The sequence below is a fragment of the Coenobita brevimanus genome, chromosome 21 (assembly GCF_032717465.1).
Source record: "Coenobita brevimanus isolate Jiangsu-jjx chromosome 21, ASM3271746v2, whole genome shotgun sequence".
In the NCBI taxonomy this organism is placed as follows: Eukaryota; Metazoa; Arthropoda; class Malacostraca; order Decapoda; family Coenobitidae; genus Coenobita; species Coenobita brevimanus.
This window is the reverse complement of record NC_136974.1, coordinates 26,645,838-26,672,975: the sequence shown is the minus strand read 5'-3', so window position 1 is coordinate 26,672,975 and position 27,138 is coordinate 26,645,838. Positions and strand designations below refer to the sequence as shown.

Below are 27,138 nucleotides of genomic sequence, written 5' to 3'. Positions count from 1 at the left end.
GTGGAAAATGTGGATGCGATGGCATGATGATGATGATGATGGTGATTGTCATTATTATTATTATTATCATTATTATTATTATTTTATTATTATTATTATTATTATTATTGTTGTTGTTGTTGTTGTTGTTGTTGTTATTGCGATAATGGTGATGATATTGATGTACAGCTTGTGCAATAATCAGGTGAATTCTGCAGTGCTCCTGTTAGCTTTTGTTAGACGGTCTTGATTGTCCCTGGTTAAATGGTAATATTAGTCCTTTATTAGAGGGTCCTGTTAGGTGTTTTTTTAGTTTCTTATTAAATGGTCGTGTTAGTGTTAGGTTGTCATTTAGAAGATCCTGTAAGTCCATGTTAGATGTTCCCATCAGATGATCCTGTTGGTTCCTTGTTATTTGTGTTGTGTACATATTTCTGAGTTTTACCCATCCCATGTTGGTGGAAGATGGTGGCGAACATCATCCACTCAATTGATGTAGTGCTGCCTATTTCTCCCTTTAAATTTTTCATTCTTCTTTTGTATTTGTCTTCTTTTCTCCCGATTTTTCTCATCTTTTGTGCCACATTTTGTTGCTCTTCTTTCAGCTTCAGGTGGCCGTACACTGAGTGCCAAACCTGACAGTTTCTTGTATCCCAGGAAACCAGTCACATTGCTGGGTGGTAACCATATAACCAGATAGCGGGTTGATGTGGAGCTTACTATGATGCCCCTACTAACTGGGTGGAGAGGCGCAAGTGTGGCGTCCATCTGGAACCAAACCTCCACACTATGCCCGGCGTCTTGCTTTGGCGAAGGACATCTGTTCACTGCACGGGACTGCCCTAAAGGGCGGCTAATTGCCTGCGGTTTACGGGTCTCCTCAATGAGACAGACCGTTTTTACTCAACGACAACAGCAACAACGACGACGACGACGACGACAACGACAACAACGACAATAAGCCATCCCATGTACAGCTGGAAAATCAGATTACACCGATGGCTCGACTTTTATGTACTCTTTGACAAGTTGAATTTTGGTAAAACAAACCTTCCTGGCCCTTGGCATGGCACACCAACATGTTATAGAACCACCCCCGCTAATGCCGTTACCTGTACACCAGTCCTGAGTGAGACAGCCTGGCATGTGCTTATTATGGATGGTTGGCAGTGGCATCAAAGTGGTGACATGTGAAACGTGTGGCAAATAGGGAGACTGCTTGACCCTAGAGAACCGACTGTCAGGAAAAAGTAATCATCATGTAAGTAATCATTTAATTTCCGCAGTTTGACGGAGCTGGACAAGTTCATCAAGGAGACAGAGGTTGGCGTGGCGCAGGACCTGGGTAGCGGGGATTACGACACGCTGGTCTCCATCATGGCACACCTGGTGGCGGTGAGGGAACGGGTCCACTCCACCGACGCCATGTTTGACCCCATTAAGGCCACCATTGCACTAGTTAGGCAGTACGGCGACGACCTCCCGGAAACCATGCATTTGAAGCTACAGGTGAGAGAGAGAGAGAGAGAGAGAGAGAGAGAGAGAGAGAGAGAGAGAGAGAGAGAGAGAGAGAGACAGACAGACAGAGAGAGAGAGAGAGAGAGAGAGAGAGAGAGAGAGGTGAAGCCCACCTTCCCGCTTTGGGGGGATAGAGAGAGAGATGAGGGACTCTTGAATACTGTACGTGGGGCTACCATCACCTGACAAAGTACAAGCAATTAGGTGAAACTTATAAAGAAAAATATTAAGTAAAGGTAAGCTGCCGGCAACATAATTAACTTGACTGATAAAGAAAAGGAGTAAGTGAGGAGAGATATGGGAAAAGTAATGAGTTATCTAGTACTTAGCAGAAAAAAATGCAATAATCAGAGCTCACAGTTGCTGCTCCCCCCCAACCTTTCCAAATTCAGAAACTAACTTTCGTCTGCTGTCCGTCTCTGTGCACCAGGAGCTGCCTGAACAGTGGGAATCGCTGAAGAAGCAGTGTGACCTGGTGAGGCAGCACGTGGCGCCCCTCAAGGCCAGCGAGGTCTCCGGCATCAGGAAGAAGTGCAACAAATTTGAGACACGACAGGCACTCTACCGGGAAAAGTTCAAGAAGTATTCATTCTTCAAGTGAGTAGTGTGAGAATTTTTCCTGTCTGCCACAGTTAATGGTCTCGAGTGTGATAGTTACAGACAGAATATAAAGTAATAGCACTAAACCTGACGCAGTGACAAATACCGGTGCCTACAGGTGCCACATGGCTGTTTAAAATTTCATGTCCATCTTGAACTCAGGGGCATTGCAGAAGGGGGTGACAGGGGGAGCTCCTCTAGTACTGTATTTCTGATCACAGTTCTTGAGAAACTAGACTCCAGATACAGTCTCCCCTCCTCATAGGTTAAAGTAGGTGCGAACTCTGGATTTAACGCAACCAGTTGCCACTACACCGCAGGAAGAAGCAGGAATTCCAGTCCTCCACTCCCTCCCCTTCAGTCTCCTTGTACAGGAATTGTGTGGGTAGTTCTTCCTTATTCCCAGTGAGTGTGTATGGTTGCCTAATATTAACAAAAGTCCCCTCTTATTTTAATATTTGTACTCACGAAACAGTGTGTGTGTGTGTGTGTGTGTGTGTGTGTGTGTGTGTGTGTGTGTGTGTGAGTGTGTGTGTGTGTGTGTGTGTGTGTGTGTGTGTGTGTGTGTGTGTGTGTGTGTGTGTGTGTGTGTGTGTGTGTGCGTGTGTGCGTGCGTGCGCGCGCGAACAAAATAACCCGATCAGTTTTTATAGGAGTTCAACCAGATTTGATGAAGGTTGGTGAAGGTGTAAATGGACAATGAAGGGGCTGACTTGTTTTTCTAGAACAACAGGCCAAAGGTTAAGGTCACAGAACTAGATCAAAGTTTGACCTAGCAAGGTCAACATGAACATTTTTTTATCCTTTTTAAAGTAAACTTGGTGGAAGGTTTGAGGGCAGTCCAAGAATGAAGTGGTTCGATTTTTAGAAGTCGGTCAAAGGTCAAGGTTACAGGGCTAAGTTTCTGTCTACCCGTGTGCGTCTGTGTGCGAATGAAATAACTAAAAGTCTTGGTCTGATTTGGACCAAACTTGATGAAAATGTTAAAGATCACCCTGCATACAAAACAATAAGTCAAAGGTCAAGGTCACATATCAAGTCGAACTTGAGCAGTTTTTATCTGATTTGCACCAAACTTTGTGGAAGGATTCAGGACAAGGCAAGAATAAATTGATTCATTTTTAGAATAATCAGTCAAAGGTTAAGGACACAGGGAAAGGGATAAACAATGCATGATCACAGACCAAGATCAGCTCAAACAGTTTTGATTTGATCTGGGCCAAACATGATAAAGAATGTTAAGAGTCAGACAAGACTGAAGTAATTCGATTTTGAGCGCAGTCGGTCAAAGGTCAGGGTTCTGCTCTTGGACCAGTTGATTGACGGTTGTGTTGCTCACGCTGTGTATTACTTCTTCTGGTTATTATATAATCACAGAGATCAGTAGCTTCTGTGATTAAACAAATGAACCATACTTCACACCAGTCATGTAGTACTGTCTCATTACAATAACGTGGCCAGGTCCACCAAGCCAGTAGGCAGTTTTTCAGCTAATCATCAGTTATTTTAACCACAGTTGTTTTATACTTAGCAACATGAATTTACTGCTAATAAACATTTGTTCTTTCACTAAGGTAACTCTTTTGTAGTTAGTTATTGCATAATCATTATCAACCTATTTCTCTTCACTCCAGTTTTGACTGTGAGCTGCAATACTGGCGTCTGGAGAGAGTGAACGCAAGGGTGAGGCGGCTGGAGGACGAGATGCGGCTGCTGCAGGAGTCGGCTGTGCTCTTTGAAGTTGTCATTCCTGAGTTCAAGTATATCAAGGCGTGTAGGAAGGAACTACGCATGCTGAAGGTGGGCAGCTGGTGTGAGTCGCTGAGGGTTACAGTGATGAATATCTTGACATTACTGTTGTAGCTCTGTAACTAACCACCTGCTTTTAATTATTCATAAGAAAAAGAATGCAAGATATGATGATGATGATGATGGTGAACAAAAGTAGTAACGACACTTGGACCTTGGTTAAAATCTGGAAATACCATGTTCTCCAGTACCGGCACTAAATGCTGTATATGGCTGCCTAGATTTTCTCTTTCTGCTTATTTTTCCATCCACCCATCGTCTACTCCCTTAATGACCCATCAGGGGTATAGGGACATGGGACTAGGCCACTTAAACCAGACATTTAAGGTGATAGTGACCAATTGCTCGCTCGTCAGTGGCATAAGGTGAGCAATAAACCCCTCCTTTCTTGGATATCAACCCTTATGGCCCACATCCTGTTTCAGCGCTTTCACCTACTAACCCACCAGATATTGACCATGTTCTTCACCATTTATTACTGTGTAGCCTAGATTGCTCTATTATGGTCAGAGAACTGCATTTTTTATTGGATTCCTGGATTCCTTAGGTTTATATGGGTGTATGGGTAATTACCTTTATTCCAGCCTTCCTGTTTTTGTACCTTCTGTCTAGCTCTTTACAGTATAACTTACAATGTTCATAGAGCTGATGAGATGAAAGACGTATTTTTCTAGGGGTATGTGGGGTCCTTATCCTGTATTTAGTGTTTCGTATTTCTGCCTACGTCCTGTTTCCCCTGTTCATGATGAGAGTGTTCGAGTCTTCATGCCCATTTAGATTTTTAGGTTTATCTATATGTGTATGTCTTTCTGTTACAGTGGGTCATATCACGTATCACAGAGTTTGTTATTAGGACGCAGCAGCAACTCAGTAGTAACTATGTTTTCATAAATACAGTCTCCAATTCTCTCATTAACCATTGCATTTACAGAGATTCGGTACTGGCGCGATCAAATTCCACCATCTGGTCAAAGTTACCCATGTCTATTACAAAGGGAGTTAGGAAAACGTTTCAGTACCAATCTTTTTCCAGAATATACTTAGAGTTAACCTATCATTCAGAAATTTCTCAAGTAGGTAATAGAAGTAAAGACTTTTCGATTCGGGCCAAGTCGAGCCAGTTCGAGCGAGTGGAGGTATCTCAAACAGTATCTACTGCAAACCTGTTTGGTGAAACGTGGTAGGAGCTTGCCCAAGATTTTCATATGTGATACGCCGATAAATCTGAGGGATACTTTTGTGTGTTGGGTGATTGACTTTTTAAAACTAATCTTCTCAGTTCTTAGAAATGTAAGCCAAAGCCATGCACGATTACATCACTGTTGACCGAAAAGGGGTTAGGTTCTTTAAGTGAAGTACAGTATATACTCGTACTTTGTGAGGACTGCCCAATCCCACGTTCTGACCTTCAAGGTGGATGACTTTACTTCAAGCATTACTTTATATTTATGTATTTCTCGTATATAGTCTTCATTTTTGGTGCTGGATTGGGTTACCTTCACACGGTTGCACCAATTTAACAGAGTAGCTCCGCTGCCTAGGTCTATAAATATCCCTCAAGCCCTCCTCCTATCTCACAAATAGAGGATAATGGACAGCGGGAGAAAAGCAGCTTTAGCCTGCAGTCCATTCATGTTCAGATGAGCCTAGGGTCACACGACAAAAACAATCCCAAGTTATGTTAAGCATATAATCGGCAGGTTCATATATTTGAAGTAACCTGGTATACAAGTGTGATAAATACAAAGAAAACCTGCATTGGTATGAGCTAGAAAATACACATCTAGTTAACTGATGGTGCTCTCTTTGGTCAGACATCTTCCTTAAGGTGCGCTGTGTTTTCTGTTAATGGAGGCTGGAATCTGCTCCATGACACCTAGGCACATACGTACCTTACAACAATGTGAAATAAATGGTTGACGGGAATATTTCATATATTCTAAGGTAGTAACGGTCGTAGGCATTTGTCTGTTGTGAACCTCCTCCTTCCCTTTTTACAGTCCCTCTGTAGCTACTGTACATTGTTAGCCTCCAAGTAGGGTACTCTGTTGACAAACTTTCCGTAAAATGTTCATCTCTAACTTGAACGCTGAGCTGTAATAGGAAATTAACACTAGAATATGATGCTTGCCACGAAGAAGTACTTTCGCTACGTGGAATAAGCTGCAATAGAACAAAAATCTCTGCCTTGTTATTCTGGACGGATTATAGTCAGTACTCACTCCATTTGTCTTTCTACTTATCAGCAACTGTGGGACCATATCTGCCTGGTGCGTGCGTGCGTGGACCACTGGAAGACCACACCTTGGAGGCAAGTGGACGTAGAGAACATGGACATTGAGTGCAAGAAGTTTGCTAAGGACATTAGATGTGAGTATGGACCACGTTATTTGATTTTTTTTTTTATGAGTATAAAATTTATTCCATTTACGTCTCTTTCTATATCGAAGTGTCAGGTGTAAGTCAGATTCATTGTTTCAAATGAGATGAAGCTAAAAATCATGGAACCCTTCATCACAATGGTATTTTTTCTTTCTTTTGTGATAATGTCAATTGATTTAATAATGCGAAAATATTAGCTTAGGAAAAGCCTTTCAGAGAGAATGAGTTAGAAACAGCCTCCTGCAACTATTTCACCTCACTAACATTATTTTTTTATTCTAGCTAATATTCAAAAATATTATTAAACATGGGACTATAATCTACTCGTATAGTGAAAAGGTTAAGATGTTTAATGATATCACTGGAAAAACAGAAGAGCTAAATAAAAATATTTTACTTGTTAACCTTCAACTGTTAAAGGTCCTTCCTAAGCTAGTTTATATTTTCTGGTGGTTGTAAAACATAAAAGCCATTACATACTAAAGGGTTTATTCCCATTGCCAGCACTGGACAAGGAGATGCGCACGTGGGATGCGTACGTGAATCTAGACGCGACCGTGAAGAACATGTTGACCTCCTTGCGAGCCGTGGCTGAGCTGCAGAACCCGTCACTGAGGGAGAGACACTGGGGACAACTGCTGGTGGCTACTAAGACAGATTCTTCTGCCAAGGCATTTGTGGTAAGAGAGACAAGACAGAGACATAAAGAGAAAACAGATTAGGTGTAGTTTGTATCGACAACCAAAATAGATATGACCTTTGTGATGGATGCGAAAGTGTGTGTTGATCAAGTTGGAAAGAATGACAGACACACCAGAGGCAAGGAACCAGATACTGCAAATCCATTGCACTGTGACAGACAGACTACAGAGACAGACAAACAAACGGGATAAAGCACCTTGTGATCAACAGAACTGACACCTCTGCCTAAGTCATTTTGTGAAGATCGTGAAGATCTGTTTCGATACCAGACAGACAGGCAGACCGACATATTTAAGACCTAATCGTTTAGTCAGGAAGATGAAAGCCGGATTTTGAAAGGACTAGATGATATGCAGACTGTAAAAAGAAAGGTGATGTTGTGTGAATGTGGATTAACAATAGGATGATTGTGGATAGGTGTTCGTGTATGTGCTCATGTGGGGGTGGTAGTTTGGAGGGGGGACAGGAAAAGATAATCACTGCAGCTGATAATGATGGCTTTGTTAGGATTTGTACTTCTGCAGCGGCAAGTGTGGAGATGAGGTTGGATATATATATATATATATATATATATATATATATATATATATATATATATATATATATATATATATATATATATAACGAATTCGCGCGAGCATATTTATAAATTCGTGACCTAGTACCTAAGTGGGAAAACCACGAACTCTACTGGAATTCCCACTAGGCATCACTCAGTTCAACTGTCCTCGCATTCACTCGATCGGGATGGTTTTCAGAACATTTCTTACTGTTTCACAAGTGATCATTCTTATGCACGACATTAGTGCCTCCAATGAGTGATTTATTGTGAGCGAATATCCCTCACTTTCCGTTGACCGTTGAAGTTCGAACACGGCCATCCCTAGCCCTCTTTCATAGTTTGAAGTTAGTCAGCTTTGAGTCGTCGTTAGAGTTGGATCGTTTGTGCCCAGCGTAAGGCAGCGCCGCCGTTGTACAACGAGTTCCTGAATCTCCACCTAGACGGTGAATTGTCGAAGAGGGTTTAGCAAATTGCAACATCTGATGTCCTGCACAGGTGCCCAGTTCTTTTCGCTCAGCTCCACTCCACTGACCAGTATTTCTTTTCGGTTTTTCTAGGCTTAAGTGTATTAGCTTTTGAATGAGCGAGTGAGTGTATTCTCCTTGTTATTTTGAATTCATTTTTGAGACTCATATAACGTAAATTTATTTCATTGCAATTAATAAATTTACAGTTCTTTTCCTCGAGCTTAATGTAGTTAACTCGTGTTTTATTTCTCCACGTTAAGCTTATTTTAGTTGCTGCTCCTAGTTTGCACAAACGCTTTACATTATTCATTACTGGTACTTAGGCCAGTTCTTTTGTATCAAGTTTAAATCCGTTGTGCCAGCCAGGAGTTAATGCACCGGCAAGAACCTGTTTATCATTAATAGCATCAGTTATTGATTGTCAGGGGTGGAGTCACTTTCTCAAGAGGCTAACAGTACTAACAAACAGCACGCATGGGTAATTAGTTTCTGTTGTGTACTGTTGAGAAAGTTTATAAATTCTCGTCCTTAGAGAATCGGCGAAGTAAGCAGGCATAAAGTTAAACTTACTGCTTCATTTTCACAAGTCAATTCCCTGTCTCTATTTTCAAGCAACATCAAGCATTCTTCATTCATAAATTCACATCCCCCGTGACAATATATATATACAGTATATATATATATATATATATATATATATATATATATATATATATATATATATATATATATATATATATATATATGAACAGGGATTGGTAGGTTATCTCCAGCAAGCTGTAAAATGATTTCCTGTTCAAGCCATTTGATTGTGATTATGAATTTAAGTTTAATCGTATTCTTAGTGACAGCTCTAAATTTAAGGTCATCATCTCTGAAATTCAGTCTGCCATCCTTAAGCATGAAGAAAAACTAAGCTGTTTACTGCGAAGTATATTAAAGGTAAAGTATGTGACAGTACGACTAACAGTATATATGCTTCTGGTTCAGTTCCAGGATATCTCTATGGTCCCCCCAAAGTTAATTCTGTAAACCTAACACTCTTATAAGACCCATCATTTCATCTGTTGGTACCTTCAGTTATACCAGTAAAACTTTTGGTTGCCTTGATCAGTTCTCTAAGTACAAATAAATATACGGTTAAGACTTCTGCAGAGTTTGTTAAGGAGGTCACATATCGGAAAATGGATCACGGTGCCACCCTGGCTAGTTCTGATGTGGAATCCCTGTTCACGAATGTTCCCCTGCATGAAACGACTCAGTTTATCACAGAGAATACCAGCAATATTGTCACCTCAGTTGGCTTGAACAGGAAATCGTTTTACAGCTTGTAGAGAGAGAGAGAGAGAGAGAGAGAGAGAGAGAGAGAGAGAGAGAGAGAGAGAGAAACTATAAGTACTGCATTATCCTTCAGTCTTGCATACATGTACTTTTCCTTTTGTGAGTGAAAGTAATCCAGGATGATCATAAACAAAGGATGGAATTAGTTAGATGAAGTATGTATGGAGATGCATAAAAAGTGGTACAACCTTTTTATTTGGCAATATCCCGAATCATTCTGCAGCACAGGTGATTAACTTAAGTACATTGTATGGAAGGACATCTGCCTGTGGTGCAGAAAAGGGAACTTCAGAAACTTATGTAATGAATGAGCAGATTCTGAACTTGTGTTGCACTGTCATCTCTTATTTATATTTCTGATCTTGTGTCCTGATCCTTTCCACGCCAGTGAGCTTGTGGGAAGTAGGGTTTGAAAACACGTACTGAAGAGTATGACTGATGTTTTATTTTTCACATTTCTTCCCCAGACAAACTTTGTGGACAACCCTGCAACGACCCTGGCTGACCTGCTGAAGCTGAACCTGCACACCTATGAGGATGAGGTCAAGAACATTGTCGACAAGGCCGTTAAGGAGATGTCTATGGAGAAGATTATAAAGGTCACTAGTTGTCTTTTCTATAATTATCTTTTTGCTTTTGATGCGAGTGCACAGTAATTGTAGTAAGTTTGTTAAGTGTTGTGGGAAAGGAATATGGGAGAGTTTTCGTTGAGAAGGTAACAAAAATATCAGATGGCCTCGTGAAACACGAACCGGGTGATTTTTAGAGAGGTAAAGGATATGTGAATCAAATATTTGCAGTGAAATAGGTGGTGGAGAAAGCATGTGAATAGAACTCAAAGGTATTTTTGGATCTGGAAAAAGCATATGACAAGGTAAACAGAGAGGGATTGCGGAAGGCTTTGCGTTTGTGTGGTATGGATGGAAAGCTGCTGAATGCTCATAAGAGTTTTTATGATGGTTCTAAGCCTTTGTAAGTGTAGGTGGGTGTCTAAGTTAGTGGTATAATATCAGTACAGGAGTGAGACAGTGCTGTGTGATGTTCCCATGGCTGTTCGAGATTATATGGATGGGGTTATGAGAGAAATAAAAACTCCAGTTATGGAATGAGGGATGATGTTAGTATTGAATGGGGAAAGGTGGCGTATCTCAAATCTAATGAATGCAGATGCTGCTGTGCTACTTCCTATTAGTGAAAGAGAGTTCTGCAGACTGATGCACAGTTTTATTGATGTCTCTGAGTGTTATGTTTTGAAAGTAAATGACGACAGCAGTAAAGTGACGGTTGCTGAGAAGGAGGTGACTCAGTGTGATGTGCTGATGAATGGAGAGTGAGTTTAAGTACATGAGTGCAATGATACAGAGGAATCTAAGCAATGGAGTTGGAAATTGCAGTACCATAAAGGTAAGTAACTGGTTTTGTGAAGGCCTTGACACCAAACAGAGGACTGAGTGGCTGCAAGACAACTGCGTGAGGGTTTTAGTACATGCAGTAACACATGAATGTGAAACTTTGGTATGGCATGACAGTAAAACAATTGAATTTGAGAAGCAGAGATGTGGTTTGTGAGGATTGTGTGAGAAGTGGAGAGAGTGGATATGATAAAAAATAATAAGACTGAGAGATGTTGAGTGAGGAAGTCTGTGGATACTAGAGTTGAAGAAACCGTGTTAGCCATATAGAGAGAATGCGTGTAAATAGAGCGATGAAAAGGGTAGATGTGAGTGAGTTTGAAGATGAGAAAAGGCATGGTAGGCCAAGAAGAAGGTGGATGGATACTTTATGGTAATTGAGTGTGTGAGAACACGAGGCATGGAGGCTAATGAAGCTTGAGAACTGAGAAGGGATGGAGCTAGCTGAATGAATTTTGTACAGAGAAGCATATGACGTGGGTTCGCACACCCATTTTAACTCGACAGTCGTTGGACTGACTCTATCTGAAAGGTATTGCGAAGTGCATATGTGTGGATGGTTTTGGTAGTGGGATGGGATCGGGATTCCGGGAGCCTGAGTGTGGATGAAAGAGCGAGTGTGTAGCTGATTCCACTGAACATGCTGTTGGTTAATTTCTCCCTCTGTCATGCTTCTCTCATTGCTTGCTTTCTGGACGCTAACGTAGCCCATCTTTGGATGGGAAAGGAAGTCAGGATTATGACGATTTTCTTCATGATTTTATTATTCCCATTTCGCAATGTTTTGTTTCTCTTTTCTTGTTTCTCACACTTTTGAATATGTCATCATCATCATCTCCGATGCCTTGCAACCTCCTGAGAACCGACAAGCAAGGGATTGCCATGACAGAACAATCCTCAGGCTACTTTACCCTCACTTACCTCTCGTACTCTCCCAAATACACCTCTTCCTCTTCGTCTCTCAACAGTATACTAAAGCCACTATATATATATATATATATATATATATATATATGAGAGAGAGAAGTAAAAATACTAGTAATGGAGAGGGAGATGGCGTTGGTAATGAAAGGTGATGGGTGGAATATCTCATATTTTTTGTATGCTGATGATGCAGTACTACTTGCAAATACCGGACAAGAACTTGGTAGACTAGTGCAGAGTTTTGCTGATGTCTGTGAGTATCGTTCCGTGAAAGTAAATGAGGAAAAGAGTAAAGTGATGGTTAATGAGAGAGAAGGTGACTCCCAGTGTGATGTTACGGTGAATGGAGAGAGACTGGAATTGGTAAGAGAGTTCAAACACCTGGGTAGTGTGATAGAAAAGAGAGGAAAATGTGCAAAAGAAGTCGAAAGTAGAGTGACACAAGGAAGAAAAGTAGCTGGTGCAGTGAAGGCTTTGATAAGAAACAGAGGCTTGATTGTTGCAGCTGCACGAGGCTTACTTGAAGGAGTGTTAGTGCCAACTTTAACATACGGATGTGAGACTATGGTGTGGCATAAAAATGAAAAGTTAAGAGTGAGAGCAGTGGAGATGGGATTGCTGAGGAATGTATGTGGAATACAGAGAGTGGATAGGATACGAAATAATGTGATTCGTGAAAGATGTGGAGTGAGGAAGTTTGTGGACACCAGAATCGAAGAGAGTGTATTGAGATGGTATGGTCATGTGGAAAGAATGGATAACAATAGAGTGGTGAAAAAGGTATATCTAAGCTAATTTGAAAGAGGTAGGAGGCGAGATAGGGGAAGGAGAGGACGGAGGGATGTGGTGGATGAGTGTGTGAGGAACAGAGGTTTGGAAGTCGGTGAGGCTAGGGGACTGACAAGAGATCGAGCTGGCTGGATGAATATTGTGAGGAGAAGCGAATGACTAGGGAACTGGATCCCTTTTTAACGTGACAGTGTCCGGATTGACTCTGTCGGATACGTTATATGACGCTATAGAACGTGGTGAATATTTTTGGCGTATCAGATAGAGCCAGGATTCCGGAGGATTGAATGGTAAGCGAATGGAAGGGTGGCCCATTGGATTGGGCAAATATGGGCTGTGTGGACATTGTTAATCCTTACCCTGAACTATTTTTTTTTTATAATAATGTGGAAAAGGAGGTCCGGATGATATGTACTGTATATATATATATATATATATATATATATATATATATATATATATATATATATATATATATATATATATATATATATATATATATATATATTATTCAATGTCTTTCCCTCTGCCTACCAAGGAAAAAGTTCAGACACTATTAGTTCTTTTGGTTTTGCTGGAGTTTGTAGTAAACGAGTGGAAGGATTACACGAAGGGTGTACGAAGCAGAGCTGATGTGAAATTGTCGAGAAGACTGATGGTGGCGATGATGATGATGGTGAGAATGTTATGTCGGGATGAAAGGGATAACTGTGAAGCTAATAACCAAACTGTAATATGCACAGGAACTGGAGACGACGTGGTCCGGCATGGAGTTCATGCTGGACCAACACCCACGGACCGGCGTGACCCTCATACGGACCTCAGAGGAGATGATCGAGACGCTGGAGGAGAATCAGGTCAGTCATTGGTGTCCCGTACCTCTTTAGCCTTGTTTATTTCATTCTTGCAGCCACCACGGTGCTGGAGCAGGTGTCTTCGCATGGTGGCGCCGATATTACGGGTGGTCGAGTTCCCAGGTCGAATAAGCGTCTCTTACTCCCCTCATTATCCCCCGACAGGAGGATAGTGAAGTGAGGAAGAATGGCAACTTCACCTTGCATTTCATTCGGGTTCACGTTCAGTGAGTTTAGGATTGCAATAAGTACTGTACTAACTTTTACTGCTTCCGCCATGCAAATATATCAAGCTTAAGGAGATATCACGTAGAGTGAAGAGGTTAGAGACAGTCTCCATCCACCCAGTCAGAATGATGTCTGTTTTACGTTATTCCTTCTAACACCACATGATTATATTCAGCAGAGGACAGAGCGTCTGGGGTATTATGATTTTTTATTTTTTTTATTCTCGCTACTGCCAAACAGCCTTATTCAGTTTAGGAGAATCGTCTCATAGCAAACTTGTTGATATGAATTTAGGGTCGATGGAAAAAAGGAGTTGAAACAAAAGGAGCAGGCAATATACTGAGATTATGAAATATGTAAAGGTACTGATAAAGGAAGAACGAAAAATTATATAAAGTACTCTGAAAAATAAGAATTTGTATTGAAAAGACATGGGGAAAGGTGAAATGAGAGTGAAAAAAAGTGTGAAAGTGTGAAGGACGAGAGTGGAAAAATTCTGTCAATGGAAGTGACGCACGGAACAGATGAAGGGAACATTATGGAAGGCTAATGACTGGGACTGATGAGAACAGAAGGGAAATAGACATGAGTGGTTTTGGCGGGATCATATTCTTGTCTGATTAGAAGGCTCCCTGGCGCCTCTTCCTTAGCACTATTGTTAATAATTTTCCAACTTTACACCCAGAAACCAGTGACAATACAGTATTTATTCTTGGTATTTCCAGATAATATTAGTGAACTTACTAGAAACCATTCAAACTGGAAAGGTTGCCTCAGCTCTTCAATCCGATGACTTATTTTCTTATTTACTCGTGCTACCTTCAGATAGTTGTATCAAGCATATGACATCCCTGTTGTAGTAAATGGGTTAAGAAAGCTAATCCGACCTCACCAGTTTGACAGGCCCCTCCTAGGCTGAAAAGATGTCCATAGACTGGACACGTTAAATAACACTTCACTGCAAATCTTTCATAAGGAGAGTATAATCATGTGGAGATAACAAGGCCTTGCACTGTGAGACGATTTCTAGGCAGTTTTTATTGTAACAATAACAAGAATAAAGTAAGAAAGACTTCGTCTTTTTAAAAAGATACTGAAAGAAAGTTTCTGGCACCTCCAGTACGAGGGGTTCTCTCCTAAGTTGAATGGAAACAAGAGTAGGCATATAGTAGTCTGGTGGCAGACCTCTCTGATCTTAATGCACTGTGGCTTTTGCGCTGCGGTTCGAGTTCCAGAGGTGATTACGGGTTTTTGTCATGTAAGACACGTCAGGGCGTAGGTTCATGTCTTACCCTAAATGCCCAGGACTAAGGTAGCCTAGCTTTGTAATTCTTTCCTACGAATGGGGAAATATGGGATAATTGTGCTGAGAGACTTTACATAAATGGCTTAATTGTCACAAGAGGATCTTCATTAGGCACATTCAGAAATATATAGTTTTAGTAAGGAATAAGTGCTGGGGAATCTCACAAGTCTATAAATTATGGCTTCTTGTTACCCTCTCTACGCAAGCAACCTCTTAATCCGTGCCCTCTTCCTTCATATGACTTTCTAAATTTCAAATCAACCTATAACCCACAGATCCAAGATAAGACCCAACGTACCTAATACCCTAATACCTTCCTGTTGTGTTGCAATGAAGTACAGGGAAGGTTGTACAGTAGCTGACTGAATGTGGGAGAGAACCGTGGACTACAGTGTCAGGTTCAAATCCCAGCTTTGGTAGGATTAGTTTCAAGATTTTAATTTCTTTTAGATTATTTTCATTGGTCTTCTACATGGCCTTACCAACGCTTCATAAAATGTTTCACTGTTACACCAGTTCCAAATGTCGTATCCCCCGCCATATCACAAAACAGGCCACGGATATTATCGTTTGAGTGATGATGTTTGAAGACCGGGGATCACTCTTTGTTGTGGGAGCATTTGCAGTAGCGCCTCTGTCCGTCTGTCACTCACTTTTTTTTTTTTTTCGGGAACGACGTGCTTCACTCCCAAACACTTTAAAAACTTCAATAAAGCGTCAAATTAGGACCCTGAAGTTCCCGTCTCACGACCGTAAACCTGAGTGACTTTAGCAGAGCCCCATATTAGTGCCCTGAAACCACACATCCATCTATTATAGTACTTTTGTTACCTGTTTAGTTTGTGAAATGCATGCTGGACCTTAGAAGTAAGCTCCTCTGCTTATTTCCCTAATTACATGTTGTAGGACACACACACACACACACACACACACACACACACACACACACACACACACACACACACACACACACACACACACACACACACACACACACACACACATGATAACTCCATTTAATCTGTGCACCTTTCCTTCGATCAGGTCCAACTGCAAAACCTGATGACCTCGAAGTACATAGAGCACTTCCTGGAGGAGGTGTCCATGTGGCAGAACAGGTTGTCTGTGGCTGACCAGGTTATTACTCTCTGGTGGGTATTTGTTCACCATCTCTCTTTCAGATTGTGTGGCACAGGTTAAAACTGGCAAATGTATTACTATAGGCACAGAGGTACTTTCAGCTGGGGACGTTGAGAGGAGAGTATCGAGGTGGTTTAGACATACGGAATACATGGAGAACACAGGGTTGTCCGTAAATAGCACTACACTAGGATTTCGTCTGGTTGATATTATGTGTTGTGGGGAAGGCTCTATCTAGGTCTGGGCGTGGGCATGACAGTAGGGGCAGGAAAGGGGGAAAAAATTGATGCCAGGTAGACACTGATAAGGCTGACCGAGTCGTACCCACAACTTACGAGAAATCGCCCGGCGGAGTGGAAGGGGAGTGTTATACATGGGCCACTGAATCAAAGTTAATTGGTAAATATTTAAAGGGAGATTAAGAGCGAGGTGCAGAGTGGAGGAGTACTGGAGGAAGAATGATATGGAGTTGAAGAAAGAATTGATCGATCGCAATAGATGAAGTATGGAGGCATTATTGGCAAGTCACCCTAAAATTTAATATTGTTTGAGTCAGGCATCAGTAAACGAATCATCTCATTTTTACACATATCAGTAATGTTTCTCTCTCTCTCTCTCTCTCTCTCTCTCTCTCTCTCTCTCTCTCTCTTACATAAACTTTGTTACTGTGTGAGAGTATCGTATTATATTACTGACAAAGTTTAACATTAATTGGATGGTTTTAAAACTTTGGATTAGACTCATAATGGTGAAAATAATTCATGTTGGCCTACAAACAGCATTGACACAGAGAGACAGAGGACATCATCAAAAAGAGAAATCATGAATGCTGACTGCAGGAAATTAGTCATGAAAATAGGCGTTGCAAACTGTATCCTGTATCTAACTAATACAGTATGTACGACCATAAAATTCAAGTCATTGTCAGCCCGATTAAATAACAATATGCACAAATAATTAGAGCCAAAAACTTGAAAGGTTTGAATGAATGACTGAATGAATGTATGGCCAGTTACATGGCAAGTTACTTGGGGCGTTGTTCAGTTATATCCTACTTTGCTGCTTCCTTCTTCCTGTGTTAGCGATAATCCATACAAATATTTGCTAATTGTTGATAAGTTGTAATTAAGTACCTGAAATTAGGTGTGTAGGAACTAATTAATGTGTCAATGGTGTATGTGGTTAGAGTTAGAAGGATTGATTACGTCCTCAGGTTTGAGGTGCAGCGTACTTGGAGTTACCTGGAGTCCATCTTCATCGGGTCAGATGACATTCGTCGCCAGCTGCCTGAAGACTCGGCCAGGTTCGACCAGATTGATATTGACTTTAAGGTGAATTTTTTTTTTTTTCTATGCTACTTCTTACAAAAACTTATAAAATCGTTCACTAGTAACCAAAATATAACTAGAAAGCACAAAGAGAGCGCATGCCTCCGCCAATGTCATTGCAATCAAAAAGGAACTGGATCCGGATCCGTGAATATAGGATTCGGATCCACCCCCAAATTTAATTAATTCTATCTTGGTCCGTGGCCCACCTTTCCACAAATTTCATTGAAATTCATTTGAAAACTTTTGGATATATTGTGCGGGATACTACGGACCGGATCCGGATCCGCCCCAAAATTTTTAATAATTTCTTCCTTGGTCCATGGACCACCCTTCCACAAAATTTCATCAAACTCCGTTCATAACTTTTTGAGTAATCCTGCTAACAGACAGGCAGACAAACCAACCAACGCAGGATAAAACACAACGTCCTTGGCGGAGGTAATAATGCTGGACGTGCCCGTGCTGAAGGAGTTACAGTAATTAAGTAACCTCTTTACCGATAGGGCATACTTTATATTATATTCCTGCTAACGCCAGGCGATTTTAGCCACCTAAAGATACATCCCTCAGGGTGAAAGGTTAGAAATAATCTCCAAAAACCAATTCAGCATGAAGATGTACTTTGTAGTGTTTACTGGGTGCTCTCTCTCTCTCTCTCTCTCTCTCTCTCTCTCTCTCTCTCTGAGTATAACTGATCATGCCATCCATCAAATAAGAATCTATGCAAAAACGAGCCAACACAGGATGATCTATAACAGTGAGAGAAAATGAAGTTTAACTCAGCACTTCCAATGAATTCTGACAGAGAGGGAATGATGTGATGTCCTTGAATACAACTTGTAATGCTTCGTAGTTGACTGTCTATGCCCATGGGATATGTCCATTAATCACCCAGTGAAGACACCATGTCGTCAAATAAGGTATCTCCTAATGGCTGGTATGGTCCCTTTAACAGTGATGCTGCTTACCAGTCAGAAGGGTTAGGGTGAATCCGACTGGGACACAAAACCAACAATGGTGAAAGGTCTGGCAGTTGAATGTGGCAAAGGAATCGTTAAACCTGGACAGTATAAACAAAGGCTTATCCAGGGCATGACAATATATCCAGATGCTGGTTGACGAGAGGATAACTAATCACTGAGTGCTTATATGAAGGAATCTCAGTGAAACGTATCATCTGCGTTCAGGTTCTGGTGGGTGAGATGGTTGCCAAGCCTCATGTGCTAACCGCGACAAACCGTGCGGGTCTGTACCCACGGCTGGAGGCCCTGCAGGCAGAACTGACCCTGTGTGAGAAGACTTTGGCCCAGTATCTCGAGACGAAGAGACTCGCCTTCCCCAGATTCTACTTTGTGTCTACGGCTGACCTGCTTGACATTCTCTCCAATGGCAACCAGCCTATCAAAGTCACCAGGTGAGTTTTGTAATATTTATATCTAGCAGGTAGGATAAAAGTTACAGCCTTGAATACAGAGAACAGAATGTTCGGACATAATGTGGCAATTTGGCTCCCACTAAGCTGTTGCGTTATAGTAAGAAAAGAGCCTAGGGAAACAAATAAATCTGATCCTAATCTTCCCCAAAGTTAACCCAAATAATCCCCCTAAGTCTGTCTAATTGGCCTTGAAAGTACCAAACGTTCACTAGCAAACCAAACAGGATAATGATAAACGCATTTATAAAGAAACTTATTGTATATATAAGAAAAATGTGAAAGTAGTCGGCCTTGGTATGAGGAAAAAGGGAGGGGGAAGAGATGTGCAGCTGTCCTACTCAGTCACATACCTCGCGCAGTGAGATTGAGGATCACACATTGGTTAAAAGTGTCTAACTGGGGGCTTTGGAAGAAAATGAATTTCGTTTTGCGTTTTCTCATCCTTTTATACAAACTCATTCGGACCTGACTAACAGCTCGTAGTATTATACATGAATCGTCTCGTGACAGTCCACGTTATAGGCGAACGTTCTGTACTCAAAGACTATCTGGTATAAGAAGGTACGGCAACTGGAGCAACAAAAGGATAGTGAGAGGCTTACTTCTTCACTACATAAACAGTTTTTAAGTATCATTTATGTATTTTTTCTGTCCCTCTAGGCACCTGACGAAATTGTTCGATAGCATTGCCTCACTGAAGTTTGCTGATGGAGAGACCAACCAGACAACAGCAGTAGGAATGACGGCCAAGGATGGGGAGTACGTCGAGTTCTCCTCCGTCACACACTGTGTCGGACCTGTGAGTGTTTCTTTTTTTCTTTTTCTTTTTTTCTTTTTTTTTCTGGCCTATCAGCCATTGGGGCCGAAGCCCCTGGTCATTAAGGCCGGATATATATATGTATATACATTTAAACATATATATATATATCTATATACATTTAAACATATATATATATATATATATATATATATATATATATATATACAAACATATATATATACATACATACACACACACACACACACACTTCCATGCATACATACAGACACACTTTCATGCAAACATATATATATATATATATATATATATATATATATATATATATATATATATAATAATTTTTATTTTATTTATTTTTTTGTATTTTTATCTTTTTTAATTTTGTCTTGGTTTTATATTTTTTATACCTTATATTATAAAGACAAACTAATCTAAAGACCCTAAAACTAATCACCTAACAGACAAATCGCTAACCTATACTAAATCCTACAGAGACAAATAGCTAGACCTACACTAATGGTAAAAATACCTCGACTAACAGAACATCATCGACTGCAGATATGTAATGCCTTTCTACATGACATTCCTGCACTCATTACCTGGTGACTGTCAGTCGAGGCACAACCTAATGTAAGGGACATCAATATATGAAAGGGAACCAGACGAGTCAGAACATTTCCATATACGTCAGCTGTCGGCCCTAATTAGAATAACTTAAGCAAGATGGTATAATGTATTTACATAATTTGTACAAAAAGTGAAGAACCTCGCCCAACAGACCACCATCGACTGCAAGTGCCCAATACCTTTCTATATTGCACACTTGCACTCATCAGCTGGTGACTGTCAGTCGAGGAACGGGGTTTAATGTAGGGGACATCAATATTAGAAATAGATCAGTGGGAAGGAGGAACTATTTCAAATATGTCAACTGTCAACCCTAATTAATAGTACAATATATACATATTTACAGTCGATAAAAACCAAAACCATATAGTAAAAAAGTCACATCACTCTGATCAGTCCGGTCTCTCTCAAGAAAGCCATCAATTTATCAATCATAACAATGTCCCCGTCACCCAGGATGGTGGAAAGGGTGAACGGGACATCTGTTGCGCCGCAGTAATTTATAAGTGAAGCATGTTCATGAATAAATCGCCGACAGCGCAGGATGATATGACTGATAGATAACACCGCATTACAGATGTCACAGTGCGGTGGGAAGCATCTTTCCATTATGGTTTCATGTGAGTTAAAACGGTGGCATTGAGCCGTATTCTCGCCAATACTTTTTCTTCCAGGCGAATGGGGAGGTTGGCGGTGTCCCAGTCGCCCAGGTGTGGCTTACAAGTTGGAATGAGTGTTTCAGTTGAGCGTTTGTGAAAAGGGGACAGTCGCGTTCATTAATGACACAAACGTGGTCGTGTTGTCTTCTATTGTGTCCAGTGCTAGTTGGATGTGGCTCTATTTTGCATACTACCAGGTTCATTGATCATTATTCTATCAGGCAGTATGTGCAAAACTGCCAGATTAACAGCAGTGAACAATGCAGCAGACAATACGAGCACATGTGTATCCTTACTTGTGAACGCGCTTGTACATATTGTATGGAGAGGATGAAAGGATAGATGATGCTGTATTGAGAGATGGAAGGGAAACTGATAGTGGATGGAGAGTAAGGAAAGTTTTTAGAGTATGAAGCTGAAGTATTACATGGAAAGGTAGGAATATTGCTACTGAATGGAGAGCTGGTTCGAGAGCTTGTGCTGTGTGAACTGTAGAGGAGAGAGGATACTGTATGGAGGGCTGGAAAGATAGTTGATACTGATGGTCCATAGGTCAGGGAGGAACTCAGTTCTTCCTAGCATGCTTTTACCCAGCTAGGAGGAATGCCTAGCACCCGATGGATGAACGGTTAGTCCAGGAAACGTGGCACTGGGCACTGGAGAAGCCTTAACATCAGATATACTTTCTTTTTTTAAGGGGGTGAGGGAAATACGAATTACTTATCTGAGAGGAGGGTGTGGAGTTACACAGAGAGTCAGATAGTAGAGAAATGAGGAAGTTTGGAAGCTTTGTGGTGTTAATGTGGGTATGCTGGAAAGTGTTCTGAAAAATACCCTACGATGATTTGGTCATGTGCATAGAATGGAAACTGAGAGACTGACTAGGAGAGTGTATGTGAGCTAGATGAAAAGAGAGACGGAGGTTGAGACGCAGGGATAGTCTGGAGATGTACATGAATAAGGAAGGTTTAAGATGGGAGGGTGATCAATCCGACTGCGAAGACGGTGACATGGAGACAATTTGTTCGTGAACACCCCCCCGGAATCAAGGTATTTGGCTATAGATAGATTGATATATAGACCGGGAATTATCTGTTAGGTCAGGTTACGTTACGTTAGGTGCCAAAAACTCCCAGTGCTGAAATTTCCAGTCTCAGAATATTCTTTGTTCAAATTTATGCTCCAGTGTTGTCTGCATTCAACCATTCATTGTACTTCTTTGCCTACCGTGCAATATGCGCCTCAGATTTTAGTGGTAGGTGGGGGCGCTCACCACCCACTCACTCGATGAAGCGCTGCTCTCGCATGACTGCCCTTTCCTCGCTTCCTTCCTTCTTTCCTTCGTTCCTTTTCTGTCTTTATTTCCTTCATTCTTTCCTCTTCCTTCTGTCTACGGGTGACTCACATTGAGTGACAAGCTAAATGGTTTCCTGTACACCAGGAAACCATTTACTGCACTGGGTGGTAACCATACAACCAAACTATGGCAGCTGGTAGTTTAGTGGGAAATTAAGGCGCTCCAACCGGACTGAGCATGTGTAGGTTTGTATCCAAGGGATGGTTGGAGTTTATTTTTCACGTAATACCACTCAGGGAAGAGTGAGGTTGGCCACTCTCATCTTAAAAGTCAGGACCAGCTTGCCTAGCCCCGGGCTCCTTCACAACTCAAGGGGCAACACAGGATTAGATGAGGATGAGGATTAAACTGATGAATGGCTTCTGCTTGAGGTTGTCGTTGATATTTTATTTTTCCTACTACTTCATGATTTTTTTCAACTTAAGAGGGTGCCATAGTATTGATAACCTCACAAAGTCACTCACGGACAGGATGAATACAACACACGGCCGCACCCAGCACTTGGGAAAAAAGAGGGGGGGGGGGCGTGATTCCTAGCTGAACTACCACAAGTTTGAATTAATGATGCCGACTCATTATCAAATACCTCAATATTTATTACCGAATCCCTGTTTTCGCTTAAATAATTCCACTATAGCATACATGTAAGATATATGTTGTATATATTTTGGCAAATAACACTGTTCTTTTTTTACCTTAGCCAATGAAGTTGGAGAAAATTATGTATTCATCCCTGTTTGTCTGTTTGCTTGCCAGAAAGTATATCAGAAAGTTAACAATGGATTTCAATGAAATTTTGTAGATATATGGGCCATGAGCTAAGATAGAGTTTATTAAATTTTGGTGGTGATCTGAACTGTGTGGTGTAGGCACTGGCGGAGGCATGCGCTTTTTGAGTGTGCTCAACTGTTACATATAACCATTGGTGTATCGAAAATACGGTGAGTTTATATACCTCACGCCCCTCTTAAATCAGCGCCTGGAATATAAAATATATCCTTACGGTAGGGTTAACTGTGTATTGTGCTACAGGTTGAAAAGTGGCTGATGAGCGTGCTGGAGGTGATGCGTGACACTGTGAGGGCCAGGATGACGGATGCCGTGGCTGCTTATGAGGACCGGCCCAGGGACCAGTGGGTCGGAGATTACCCCGCACAGGTCAATCAGCAAACCCAACCGTTTATTTATATGTTTATTGTTATGCATAGTTGTTGTGCTTTCTTTTTTTATTATTATTATTTTTAGATTCTCACCACCAACACACTGTTTAGTGGAAATCAAGTTGGGATGTTGATACTGCTAATAATGATTTTAATCTACATCACAGGATAAATAAGGCAATCCATTTCCAAAGGTCCAGCAGTACTTCCACAGACAGTAGATGGTGTCACACGCCTTTACACTGTTATCTGAGCGAGTAACAGCAGAGGATGGCAGGATGTTAACTGAGAAGGATCCTTTAAGGAAGAGATTGGCAGAGTATTTTGAAAGATTGTTAAATGTAGAGGAGGAAAGGGAGACTGAGATTTTGGCAGATGGAAGGGTGCAAGGAATAAATGTGTTGGGAGACTTCAGTGATTCTTTGATCACGATGGAGGAAGTGCAATTGGCAGTAAAGGAGATGAAAGCAGGAAAAGCTGCTGGTATGGATGGGTGTGCTGTGTAATGCCTGAAAGGTGGTGGAGATACTATTGTTGGGTGGTTAGTGAGATTGCTGAAAGTGTGTTTTGTGAGTGGTATGATGCCGATTGACTGGGCAAGCGCATGTCTGGTTCTGTTGTATGAAGGTAAGGGTGATAAGTATAAGTGTACGAGTTTTAAGGGTATAAGTCTGTTGAGTGCTGTCGGTAAGGTGGAGTGTTGATTAAGAGAGAGAGGGTACAGAGGGAGTGATTGGTGATGAGCAGTGTGGCTTTAGGAGTGGGAGGAGATGCGTGGATCAGATGTTTGCTGTGAGACAGGTGTGTGAAAAGTATTTTTGCGAAAGGTAAGGATGTGTTTGGGGCATTCATGGATTTACAGAAAGCATATGATAGAACTGATAGGGAGGCTTTGTGGACTGCTTTGAGATTGTATTGACTTGATGGTAGTTTGTTAAAAGGAGTGAAAAGCTTTTATGTAAATAGTAGAGCGTGTGTAAGAGTGGGAAATGCTTTGAGTGATTTGTTTCCCGTGAGAGTGGAGCTGCAGCAGGGATGTGTGATGTCACTCTGGTTGTTTAATATTTATATGGATGGTGTTGTAAGGGAGGTGAATGCGAGAGTGTTAGGTGGAGGTTTGGTCTGGTGAATCCTGATGGTAGAGAGTGGAATCTGAATCAGCTGCTATTTGCGGATGATACTGCACTGGTGGCTGACTCGGAGGAGAGATTGGGCAGTTGGTAGAGGAGTTTGGAAAGGTGTGTGAAAGAAGGAAATTGAAAGTAAATGAGAATAAGAGTAAAGTGATGAAGTGTGCGAGGTTGCTAGATGGTTGGAGGATGGGTGTAGTTTTGATTGGTGATTTGCTTGAAAAGGTACAGTGTTTTAAGTATTTAGGGTTACATATTGCTGTGGATGGAAGAATAGATGTAGAGATGAAGTTTAGAATGAATGAAGTAGGAAAGGTGCTGGGAGGAATGAAAAAAGTGTTTAGATGTCGTTCGCTTAAAATGGATGTAAAGAGAAGGCCGTACGAGGGTGAAGTGATACCGACTGCGTTATATGGGGTTGAAACATGGATAGGGATGTAGCGGAGAGGAAGAATTTGAATGTAATGGAGATGAGGTGTCTGAGGAGTATGTGTGGAGTGACGTGTATGGATCAAGTGAGAAATAATGAAGTGCGAAGGAGGACTGGAGTTATGGAGGAGATAGTTGATCAGAGTTGGGCAGAGAGTCATGCGATGGTTTTGACATATGGAGAGAATGGATGATGAGAGATTGGTGAAAAAGAAAATTGGATCGGCTGTGAGAGGTGTAAGGCTGAGAGGAAGACCACGAATAGGATGGATGGACAGTGGAAAGAGGGCGTTAGACGCGAGAGGGATGTCTGTAGCAAGACCTAAAGACTAACGGCTGCTCCTAATAGGAATGATTGGGGAGAAATTGTGAATGAATAAATGGTGACGCGGCCCCGAGGGAATATTTTCCCGTATTTGGTCGGATCAGCTGATCAGGTCAGATGCGGGTAAGGGGATTGGTCCTTTATGATGTGGCAGGGGTAAACCAGCTCTGCTGTCGGGCCCTGCTGCGGATGTTGCTGATTGTACTGAGCAGTTGGCCCTTGTGCAGTGTGGTGCGGTGAGGATCTGTCCCTTCTCCCCTTGGGGCTAAGATACGAGTAAATGTGTGTGTGTGTGTGTGTGTGTGTGTGTGTGTGTGTGTGTGTGTGTGTGTGTGTGTTCTTACCTAATTGTTCTTACCAAATTGTATCTTTACATGAATGAGTCAAGCTCGTACTGTCCCGTGTCTTAAACCATATTTATCATACATATCCTTAAATTTGTGAATTGTTTTGGCACACACTATTTCATTCGGTGGTGCATTCCATTGATCAATTGCTCTGTTTGGGAAACTGAATTTCCTTACGTCTTTATCACCTCTCTTCTTATGCAGTTTTTTGCAGTGTCCTCTTGCTGAAGCTTCTCCATATGTCAAGTAATCATTTATGTCTATTTTCTCCTTCCCTGATATGCACTTATATAGCATTGTCATGTCACCTCTTTTCCTTCTCTCCAGTAGTGTTGGTAGATTCAGTTTATTTAGTCTTTCTTCGTAGCTTAGGTGTGTGTGTGTATGTGTGTGTGGGTAAATCGGGAGTGTGTCGTCCTGTCTCGGCTATCCCCCTTTCTTTGAGGGAAGCAGCCCAGGTATATAGATAGACAGATAGATATTCCTTTCATCTCAACTTAGCCAATATTTTCGTCCTTTTGCAGCCTATATCGTGAAGCTCAGTGACAGAACAAGACAATACCACGGACCTGCGCTCTTTCCATAGCACTTCCTCATGACTTGCATCGTTTTAAAGTGTTGTAAGTCAGCTTTCAAGATGGGACGATGACATTTTAGGCCAAATTAGAGAAAAACGAGTATAATATTGAACAATCTGTACTGAAACATACTCGGCTGAGTCAGTCAGGACTGTTGTGATGATATCTGCAAGGATGTTCTTATGACTTGGCGGTGGATCTGGTGGAAGATCAGTGGAGACTTACACAAAGTGGCTTAAATTATTTCAGCTGCATTATATCTTGTTTGGTAACTGAAGAGAGTGTTGGCTGCCTAAGCTAGGGACAAAATGCATAAATCTACCTAGGGATTATTGTTTTATCCTTAGGGTAACAAAGAAGGAATACTACTAATGTTTTGCTGCATCTCAAAAGGAGCAACTAAAAAGTTCTGGAATAGGTAGCAGGAACTCCTTCATACTGAAGTAGGGATATGAACATAACCCTGCTGCCGAGCGCTTGTGGTGAGAAGAATTTTGTAAAGCTTACTGGACTGCGCATGCAGAAATGGTCATCAGTTAAAGCTAATCCATGCAAGCATCGGACACTGCCTTTCAAAATGTGCGCATGGCACAGTGAGTCTGAAAAAAGGATACATGTAGAACATTTTTCCTCTGATTCGTATCCCTCAAAAGACAAAAGCGCCATGCTATGGGTCTCCTCATTCCAAGTATTATGGGATATTGGGTTTGAAGATGATAGTGATGATATCTTTAATCAGTTCATTATTGTTATTGTAGCAGTGGATTTATTTTGTTTGTGTATACTTTCTTGTAACTGTACTCGTGTCATTACATATGTATTTGTTTTCTTGTACAGGTGGCACTGACTGGGACGCAGATTTACTGGACTGTGGAGGTGAACGCTGCCTTTGCCCGCTTGGAGGAGGGCTACGAAAACGCTCTCAGGGACTACTACCGCAAGCAGGTCAATTACGTGCATTGCATA

At 41.4% G+C, this 27,138-nt stretch overlaps 1 protein-coding gene across 1 annotated transcript in view; it reads left to right on the top strand.

The window, feature by feature from the left end:
* Positions 1–27,138, top strand: part of Dhc93AB (Dynein heavy chain at 93AB) — a 289,061-nt gene that overhangs the window by 25,811 nt on the left and 236,112 nt on the right. Inside the window, exons 10-22 of the mRNA XM_080266572.1 lie at positions 1,266–1,488; positions 1,928–2,094; positions 3,732–3,897; positions 6,153–6,276; positions 6,793–6,968; positions 9,828–9,959; positions 13,229–13,342; positions 15,918–16,024; positions 17,227–17,344; positions 18,532–18,758; positions 19,440–19,578; positions 23,236–23,361; positions 27,010–27,117. Coding sequence (XP_080122698.1) covers positions 1,266–1,488; positions 1,928–2,094; positions 3,732–3,897; positions 6,153–6,276; positions 6,793–6,968; positions 9,828–9,959; positions 13,229–13,342; positions 15,918–16,024; positions 17,227–17,344; positions 18,532–18,758; positions 19,440–19,578; positions 23,236–23,361; positions 27,010–27,117 — 1,927 coding nt within the window. The remainder of the gene's footprint in view (positions 1–1,265; positions 1,489–1,927; positions 2,095–3,731; positions 3,898–6,152; positions 6,277–6,792; positions 6,969–9,827; positions 9,960–13,228; positions 13,343–15,917; positions 16,025–17,226; positions 17,345–18,531; positions 18,759–19,439; positions 19,579–23,235; positions 23,362–27,009; positions 27,118–27,138) is intronic.